Source organism: Balearica regulorum, chromosome 6, assembly GCF_011004875.1.
Source record: "Balearica regulorum gibbericeps isolate bBalReg1 chromosome 6, bBalReg1.pri, whole genome shotgun sequence".
NCBI classification, from domain to species: Eukaryota; Metazoa; Chordata; class Aves; order Gruiformes; family Gruidae; genus Balearica; species Balearica regulorum.
In genome coordinates, this window is record NC_046189.1 from 17,471,672 (window position 1) to 17,480,980 (window position 9,309).

The 9,309-nt window shown below is 45.7% G+C and overlaps 1 protein-coding gene across 1 annotated transcript in view; it reads left to right on the forward strand.

The window, feature by feature from the left end:
- The window catches only part of TTN (titin), a 242,473-nt gene that overhangs the window by 39,850 nt on the left and 193,314 nt on the right, over positions 1 to 9,309 (forward strand). The window contains 1 exon segment of the mRNA XM_075756546.1: positions 174 to 230. Within this exon segment, the coding sequence (XP_075612661.1) occupies positions 174 to 230 (57 nt within the window).

Sequence of the window (9,309 nt, forward strand, 5' to 3'; positions counted from 1 at the left end):
ATTACTCTGTTCTCAAAATTTATCAAGTGTTTGAATTATTTGGCATGCATTTATATGTATGTATGTGTGGATTTCTGTATATTTGCAAGAGAGATCAGATGTTTTTACTACAAAAAGTGTTGATTGGCATATTTAGCAACTATAGCTCAAAAATCTTTGTCTTTTTATTCTAGCTCCTGAAAAAATTATTCATGAGAAGCTAGAGGAAGAGATTGAAATGGAAGTGAAAGGTACAGTCACCAATTATGTTACGCAGATTAATTAGTACCAGTAATTAGTAACATTGTGAAGTTTTTATCTGCTTATACATAGTGTCTGATGGGGAAAGAAAGACACACTTCAAAGCATATTGGAATATGTTGCATGTTTGTTTTGATATGCAAAGGGTTACCTGCATTATAAGGTTATTTAAGTTTTAAAATATGTTTAAAACTTCAAATTTATAATTTTGCAGCCATATTCTTAACTTTTACTTCATGCTTTGCAGCTGTTCACAGAGCTTTTATTTGTTCAATTTCCTTTTGAATGCATGGAATAGTTTATTTCAGAAGGAAGTTATAAAAATCTTAATCATATTACTTTTAAACATGTTAGCAACCTAACATTAATCAGTTCAATGGACACGGATGGATGGATGGATGAAGTATACTAGAAAGCATTTGTTGTTAGGATATGTGAAAGCTACACATTCCCATTGATTCCTTGCACTTTTTTTACATACATTAATTCATCATTATACATCTCTTACCCTGGCTTGCAGATAGCATATGTGGTTCATGTTGCTTGCTTTTTTCCCTGTGTATAACACTGTGAAGTTAGTGGCTGTATTAGTTCGAATAAACGCCTTCTCATTTCATGTTAGCTAATTACTTACTTTTTTTTTTAATATCTTTCAAAATATTTTTTTCTCAATTGTTTGAACATTTAATCTACAAAGAGAAGGGTCAGAAAGGGCGTTTATTCTACTGTCTGCAAGTCAGGTAAGATTGTCTTCTTTGCCATTCAAAGACACACAGCTTTTCCAGGCAGCAAAAACATACACGCAGAAGAATGTGTTATTTTGAAATTCATTTTTGCTTGTTCAAGAAGAAATTTCCACAGTCTGAAGAAAGAACAGACAACGAACGATTTTCGTGTCAATCTTTAAAACAGAGCAAGGCGTTGCGTTTATTCGAACAAATATGGTGAGTGAATTACTTTTTTTTCCTGGGTGTGTGATGAAATCTGTTGCATGCCCATTTTTTATTTCTATATATTGCTATTTCATTTTTTTCAATCACATGGCAGGCAGAGTGTGGCATGTTGTAACCCAGTCTCCTTCTCTTGCAGAGCAGCACAGCAAGGTGAACCTCGAGGGACCTGAGACATCAGAAGTGCTGGCTTGCCCCCAGAACTGTAAACCCACCTTCACACAGGGCCTCAAGTGTAGGTCTGTCTTGGAGGGGGACCCCGCACTCTTCCACTGCAAGCTGGTGGCATGCCCAGCACCCCACATGGCCTGGTTTCACAACAACCGGCCGGTCCGCCAGGACTGCCGCAAGGTGATCCGCACTGAGAGTGAGGAGCACACGCATCATGCCAGCCTGGAGGTGCGGGATGTGCGGGAGCATGATGCTGGCAGCTACAGGGTATTTGCTATTAACAGTGAGGGCTCAGCTGAGTCCACTGCCTCGCTGCTGGTGGCACGCAGTGGGGAGCTGCAGGGCTTAGGTTTCGCAGGGAAAGCTGAATGGATGCAGGAGAGCTGGAAGTGCCTGCTGCAGCAGCGGCAGGAGGATCGGCTGCGGGTGGTGCTCCGCTGCACTGGCTCACCCTTCGACAAGGGACAGGAGGCTGAGCAATTGCTTGGGGACCTTTCCCCAGCCCGGAGCATGGTACGAACCATCCGTTTCCAGAGGTTACCGCTGGCGGGGCCTCACCATCCAGGGCTGGCACGCGGTAGGGAGCATAGTGGCACAGTGGTGGATGCTGAGGAGCTGCTGGATGAGGAGATCCGTTGGAAGCTGCAGCGGCTGCGGGAGGCAAAGAGGGCAGTGCTGAAAAAGAAGCAGGAATCCCTCATGTCCATGCCCCACAGGGGCCCTCCTGGGAAGCCCAGCCCACCTGAGGCAGCTGCCACCACGGATGGCTCGGAGCCCTTCACAGTGCAGGTAGTGAAGGGATACTGCAGGCCGAAGGCTGCAGGGGAGAGATGGCAGATACCAGGTGGGCTCCTGGAGCCCTGCCCACCCATCTTTGTCCAGGAGGTCAAGCCCCAGGAGGCCGTTGAGGGGCAGAGATGCACCTTCTCCTGTCTCTTCCATGGCCGCCCACAGCCCACAGTCACTTGGTACAACAATGCCAAGCCCGTGGGGCGCATCCGGGGCACTGCTGTTCACACCACAGAGTGCCGCTCTACACTGACCTTCCCATCCCTGCTCCCACAGCATGGTGGCACAGTCACCTGTGTCATCTTCAACCCACTGGGCGCAGTCAGCACCTCAGCTGCACTCCATGTGAAGCAGCAGATGCCAACCTATGAGGCCACGAAGAAGGAGGAGGAAGAGGAGGGGAAGAAAGTCATGGAGGAAGATGAGGAGCAGAAGGTGAAGGAGGAGGAGGAAAGGGAGAAAGACAAGAAGGAGAAGGAGGAGGAAGAAGAAGTCATCGGCCTGGCCTTCACAGCAGAGCAGGGACTGCCAAGTGCAGTCCTAGACTCAGACTTGCTGTCGTTACCTGTGGAAATCAAAATCACTGCCCCCACTCCAACACCAGACCAAGACACAGACATAAGGGAGGCCATGCAGCCCCCTCCAGACCAGGCTGCTCCCACCATAAAGCACAAGTTCAAGTTTTCATTTGATGTGGGAAACGAGCCACCCAAATTTGTGGCAGAAGCCCCATCACACATTCATTGCCATGAAGGGGAGGCAGTGGTGTTGGAGTGTGCTGTGTCTGGGCAGCCCCCACCAGCTGTGGCCTGGTCCCTGAATGGCCAGAGCCTCTCTGCCAGCAAGAGGCTGAGGTTTGAGGAAGGCAAGAATGGCATGTACCGCTTACACATACAAGAGGTCTCTGTCACAGATGCTGGGCTGTATTGTTGTGTGGCCAAAAATGTAGCTGGAACAGCTCAGACTGTCGCTGAGCTGACAGTGCAGCCTAGTGCACCCAGGTTGTATAGCAAGGATGGAGGCACTGAGGAACTGCCTGCCATGGACCATGTTCTGCACCTTCAAGGCCTCAGCACACTTGGGAAGGATGAAGAGGAACAAATCACATGCTCCAAGGAGGACAAAGCCCACCTACCTTGGTCCCTGAAGCTGTCTCCATCTCCTGGGGAGCAGTTGGAAGAGGAGTGTGAGAAAACTCCTCCCTTCAGGGAAAGTGAGATGGAGGAAACGATGGTGCTGGGTATCATGGAAGTTTATGGAAGGCAAGAAACAGGTTACACAGAAGAAAGTGTGAGGGATACAGATGGTGTTTCTGAGATGAGGCAGCAGAGGGGAAAAGCTGTCTCTGAGGAACACAACTTTGGAATTGATGCCACTGAGCCACACCCCAGCATGCCCAGGGAAGAGAATAAACTGGTGGCCAAGGACTCAAGTGCCAAAGAATTTTCAGAGGAGCTGGAGGCTGAAGTACCACATACAGATACTCTGTCCTGGGACATCTTGAAGTCACCATTTATGGAAGTGAAAGAGCAAAAACATGCCTCTGAGCAGTCTGCTCTGGCAAAGGAGTGTGACGATTCACAATTTTTCATTCCTATATCACCTGTGGCACGAAAGGAGAGTGATGTTTACATGGAGCAGAGTGATGCCCCTGCCTGGGAGGCAATGTCTCCTGATGTACCTCTTATAGAACAGCCAAAAGTGCCATACCTGCAGGACAACATTGCAAGCACACCAACAAAGGAGCAGTTTGGCTTTCATGACTTCTGTACAGAAGAGCAGCAGGAGGAACAGAATCAGGAGCAAGAGGGATCAGTTGATATTGAACAGGACATCGAGGTTGATCATCTTTGTAAAGAAGAAATTATTGATGATGGGAATGCCACACACTGGAAAACACACAATGATGAACAAATGCTGCAAGAAATAGAGTCTGATGCAGGCAACTCTTCTTTGGATCTAGTCCTCACTCTTCCTTGCATAGAAAACTCAGGGCAGGATTTTACTGAGGAAGGTGAGGTTCACCTAGAAGAAGTGCATTTCAAAGAGCAGCCATTACCATCTGACACTGATGAGACTAATATCACATTTGATCTGAAGAAGTTTGCAGAGCCTTTCTCAGCTGCTGAGGCTGTGGACACAGAACAGACACAAGCCCCCACAGCTTTGGAGAGTGTGGAGGTAGGAGTCACTGGGATCATCTCCCCTGTGCACCAATGTGATGTGCTTGTGGAAGAGATGTCCCTGGGTGAGGAGCTGCATCAGAGCTACAGGATGCACCAGGAGGAGGTCAGTGCCCAGGAAGAGGCACAGCCAAGGGAAATCAGAAGGGCTGATTTACAAATCCCTAGTTGGGACCTTGGCAGCATCATGATATCTGCTGAAGAGGGATCTTCTGCTCAAGAAAATAATGAATCGGAGGTGAGTGTCTGTGGGGAGGATTCACGTGAGGGACAAATTCATAGTTTTCTGGCAGAGTCCATAGCAGATTTCCAAAAAGGAGTGCAGGAAACATGTGTGTGGGAGAGTGGGGAACAACTGGAGACCGCAGACTTCCAGGGTGACAGCTTCATCATTGACTTGAAAAAAGCTGCACGTGGAACGAAACCCCAGGTTGGGCATCAGGATGAGGAGGAAGAAGGTTCTGGGATAGAAAAGGTCTTTGAGACAGGAATGAGCAGCTCCACCTGTGAGATAGAAAGCACCAATTCCCCTGAGGAGATGCTCAGGGACACCCAACAGGAACCAAATATAACGAAGGGCTTCTCTTTTGGGCAACTCTTACTTGGTTTAATAATGGATGATCCTGTGGCACAGAAGGAGCAAAGGAAGGAGTCTTGGGACAAGAAGATGACTCCCACTGAAGAAGCCTCTGAGAATAGCCTGGATAGAGAAGGACTGTCGGAGGATATTTCTGCAGGTCCAGAGCCCAGTGCTGTTCAAACATCTGAGCTGGAGCCTGACTTGTCCCTGGCCAAGTATTTAAGGTCAACTGGGATGCAGGAAACTCCAGATCTCAAAGGGACAGTTCAGAAGGAGCAGCGAGAGACCATCACTTCACTGGAAGTGGAGGAGGTTACCTTCAGCATGGTTTATGACTATTACAACAACCAGCAGGAATTCGCCCGACCCTTCTCTCCTGAGTCAGAAATGTCTATAGAGCTGGAGACTGCGAGTGCAGAGGAGTCACCTGATTCGGACTGCTTCTACACACCTCCTTCCTCAGTGGAGATCTTTGAAACTGCTTCATCAGCATCCTACCACACACCGCTCAGCACACCCGAGCGCTACTCCACACCATCTGAGGGTTCAGGATACAGCACGCCACCTGAGCACTACTCCACACCGTCCGAGGGCTCAGGGTACAGCACACCACCTGAGCACTACTCCACACCCTCTGAGGGTTCAAAATGCAACACACCCTTGCAGCGCTACTTCACACCCTTCGAGGGACCCTGCTCTGCATCAGGGGACAGCACACCACCAGAACGCTACTGGACGCCCACTGGGGAGTATATGGATGCCCTGGCTGTGCTCCCCTTCAATGAGAGAAGGCAGCAGCCTCCAGACCAGCCACAGGCTGAGGTGTTTAGGACCCCCTGTGAAGCCCTGGAGCCATCAGGCAGGGACATGCCACCTGCATTCCTCAAGGCATTGAGCAGGAAGAGGCTGTATGAGGGCAGCACACTGAGCTTTGTGGCCAATGTGGTGGGTGTGCCCAAGCCAGGGGTGAAGTGGTATCATAATAAATCTCTGTTGGAGCTGGATGAGAGAGTGCAGATACAGCAGGATGGGGACAAATGCATGCTGGAGATCACTAACATCCAGAAAGCCGATGAAGGACAGTATCTGTGCCATGCAGTGAACATTGTTGGGGAAGCTAAAAGTATTGCACAGGTGGAAGTTTTGTCTGAAGATGGGCGGTCACTAGCACTGCCACCCCCTGTCACCCACCAGCATGTTATACACTTTGACCTGGAGCAAAACACATCTTCAAGGTCACCTTCACCACAGGAAATCCTCCTAGAAGTGGAGCTGGATGAAAATGAGGTGAAGGAGTTTGAGAAACAGGTCAAAATCATAACTAGTCCTGAGTTTAGCCCAGATAAGAAGAGCATGGTGGTTTCCCTAGATGTCCTTCCACTTGCCTTGTTGGAGCAAGCTGCAGGCTTGGCCACAGAGGAGAATGAGGATGTAAAAATTGATTTCCAAGTAACGGAAATGCCTCCCCGCTTTGCCGTACCCTTTGCAGATGTCGAGGTGACAGAAGGCTTAGAGGCGATGTTTGAGTGTGTGGTAACAGGTACTCCTGTCCCAGCAGTGCAGTGGTTCAGAGGTGACACCTGTGTGACACCTGCAACAGGGAAGTATGTTGTGAGTCAGAAGGAGGGACTTCACAGTCTGAAGATCCAAAATGTAGGTCCTTCTGATGGTGGCTGGTACCACTGTCGGGCAACCAATAGGCTGGGAGAAGCAACGTGTAAAGGCTCCCTCATAGTCATGGCTCAGCAGGGAGCAAGTGCTAAGGCGAGCAGTGAGACAGTCACAGGCAGTGAGCCACACAGGCCTCAGAAGTGTGACTTGCTTTTGAGTAAGACTATGAGCCCAGGTGACCAATCAGAAACAGAACTGGAGTTTGAGTTTGACCCACACATAGATGATTCAGAGGAAAGCGATCCAACTGCTGGCGGTTGACCTCAACAAGAGCAGGAAGTGGAAGGGAAGAAGCGTGTCAACATTAGTTTTGATGTGTTTGCTGAGCCGTCCCAAGATGAATGGGTTGAGTTTAAGGCAGAGGACTCAGAGAGCTGCAGCTTTGACTTCGAGGTCACAGAAACTCCTCCCAAATTTCTGAGGCTCATTTCTGACTACAGTACATTTGTTGGTGCCTCAGCATGCTTCCAGTGTCTTGTGACTGGTTCCCCCCACCCTAGTGTCCGTTGGTACAAGGATGGGGTGTTGTTGGAAGGGGACAGGTACTGTGTACAGGAAGAGCAGGGGGGCTCTCATAGCCTTACTATTGAAAACTTGATGCAAAGTGACAGTGGGCAGTACAAATGTATAGCTACTAACACTGCAGGAACTGCTGAGACTTGTGCTATGTTAACATTATACTAAATTTCCATAATTTATTTCAGAGTCTCTTTTGAAACACTAAATGGTTTTATGCTGTTGTTCACTGCAGGTAAAAATGCAGCACTCATTTTAGGGGCATTGTTTTTCATCTCTTTAGGGATGAAAACCACTCCATGTGGGCATATTTCTCTCACTTAAACTTGCCTTCACTGGGGAATTTAAGTGAGATTTAGTCTGTGCATAGGTCTTGTGCACACTTTCTGCACCGAGGTGTATTTCAGGCTCCTTCCAAGCTCCTCACTTATTCTTGTAAAGATATTTAATTGACACTCATTTATGTAGCACTAATTTTTTTTCATATAGTGTACATATTCCCATGTGTCTGTAACAGTGCAGTCATTGTTTTAAGTAGGCTAGAAATCACCTGAAAATGCGGAAACCACCTTTTTATTGTAACCTAAAGGTATGGAATACTAATTTATGCTTGCTGTTTAGTTTGAATGTAGTTCTGTGAAAGAACTCCTTAAACTGATATTCCCCCTTCTCACAATGTTGTGTCAGAACATGTAAGCCTCACTGATTCAGATCCTGTGTTTACAGTTTCTATCACTGCAAAATTCTTACATCCATGGGCGTCATTTTACTGACTCATGGAATTAAATGACTTTTTTTTTTTTAAAGTCAATGAAATTATTGCTGTCACAAAGAAAAGCAACACAATGGGAAGAAAATGAAAGTTTTGCATTAGTAGAGACTGGACAGGATTTTTTCTCTATTACCAAGTAATAAACATGAAAACATATTTTGTATCATATCTTTAGAAGTTAAAGTGAAAAGAGAGGGAGCATAATAAATCAATGATGTAACTGTAAATTCATTAAAATAATTTTAGTTGTCCCCGTATTCCAGTGTCATCCATAAAAAATGCATAGTAGTAAAAAAGTGAGAGATTTTTATGCAGTATTCTTGTTTCACCATTAGAACTAAATCTCTACATATTCCTTTTTTCTGGGTTTTTGTTTTTTTTTTTTAATTAGTAACAGTTAAGTGTGCTATGCCGTCAAGATGACCAGAAATAAGTAGAATACATTCAGTTGGTATCTGTGGCATTTCTCAGCAGAAGAGATTTTTGCATTCATGTTCTCAATGTGAGTATATATTTTTGTATTTAAAATAATTGCTAATATTTACGAGGAGGAATAAGCAGTAGCTGACATAATTAAATCAGAACTAAATCTATCTTTCATAAACAATGATAAATTGATTACAGAAATATGTTAAAAGTATGTTTATCAGAAGTTAAATAACTCTCTAATGCATATGCCAGCTTTCCAGTTACCTGTATGCCAAGGTGAAACCTTGACTTCAACAACCCTAAGCAAAAAATATTTTTTACTTTGATTACCTGTTCATGAGATTCTTCCAGTTATTTACAAATTGCATCAGTTGCCTTGCGAACTGCTTTAAGGAGCATGATGATTTTAAGCATAAAAGTACTACTCCTATAGTACATTCAGTTACATTCATATTTCTGAGTTTGATGTGTCCCCACACTGAGGTTAGCATGCCTCAGAACCTCAATAATGTTTTAAGTCTACCCCATCACTCACCTGGGATATTAATTTTTGATCAAAAGATTCACTTTGCCCAATTATATTGCTCAACATAAACTGGAAGTCAGGAGTGACAAGTTCTAATGATCCAGTACCTGGGGATGTGTAGCGCTGATTCATTAGATAGCAGAGATCCTTACAGAAGTTGGCAAGATTTGTCTGATGTTATACGTCAGCTGTGACATAACAGGTCTTTTAGGTCCAAAGCCAAAGAGGTCAGAGGGCCCTTTGGTTAGGTCCTAAGCAATTATGACGTGTGTTTGATTTTTGCACATAAATGCACTGAAATTTTTAGTAGAAACTGGCCCATAACTTGTTTTTGAAGCCAAAAGCAAACAGGTCCAAGTTCATGTTCACATCTGAAATATATGGCCAGGCATCTTTATCTCTACCAGTGTAGTAGTGTCTGTGGTTTATGTAAGTTTAAAAGTCTTGTTTTAAGTTTCATACATTAGCCAGGAGCACTATCA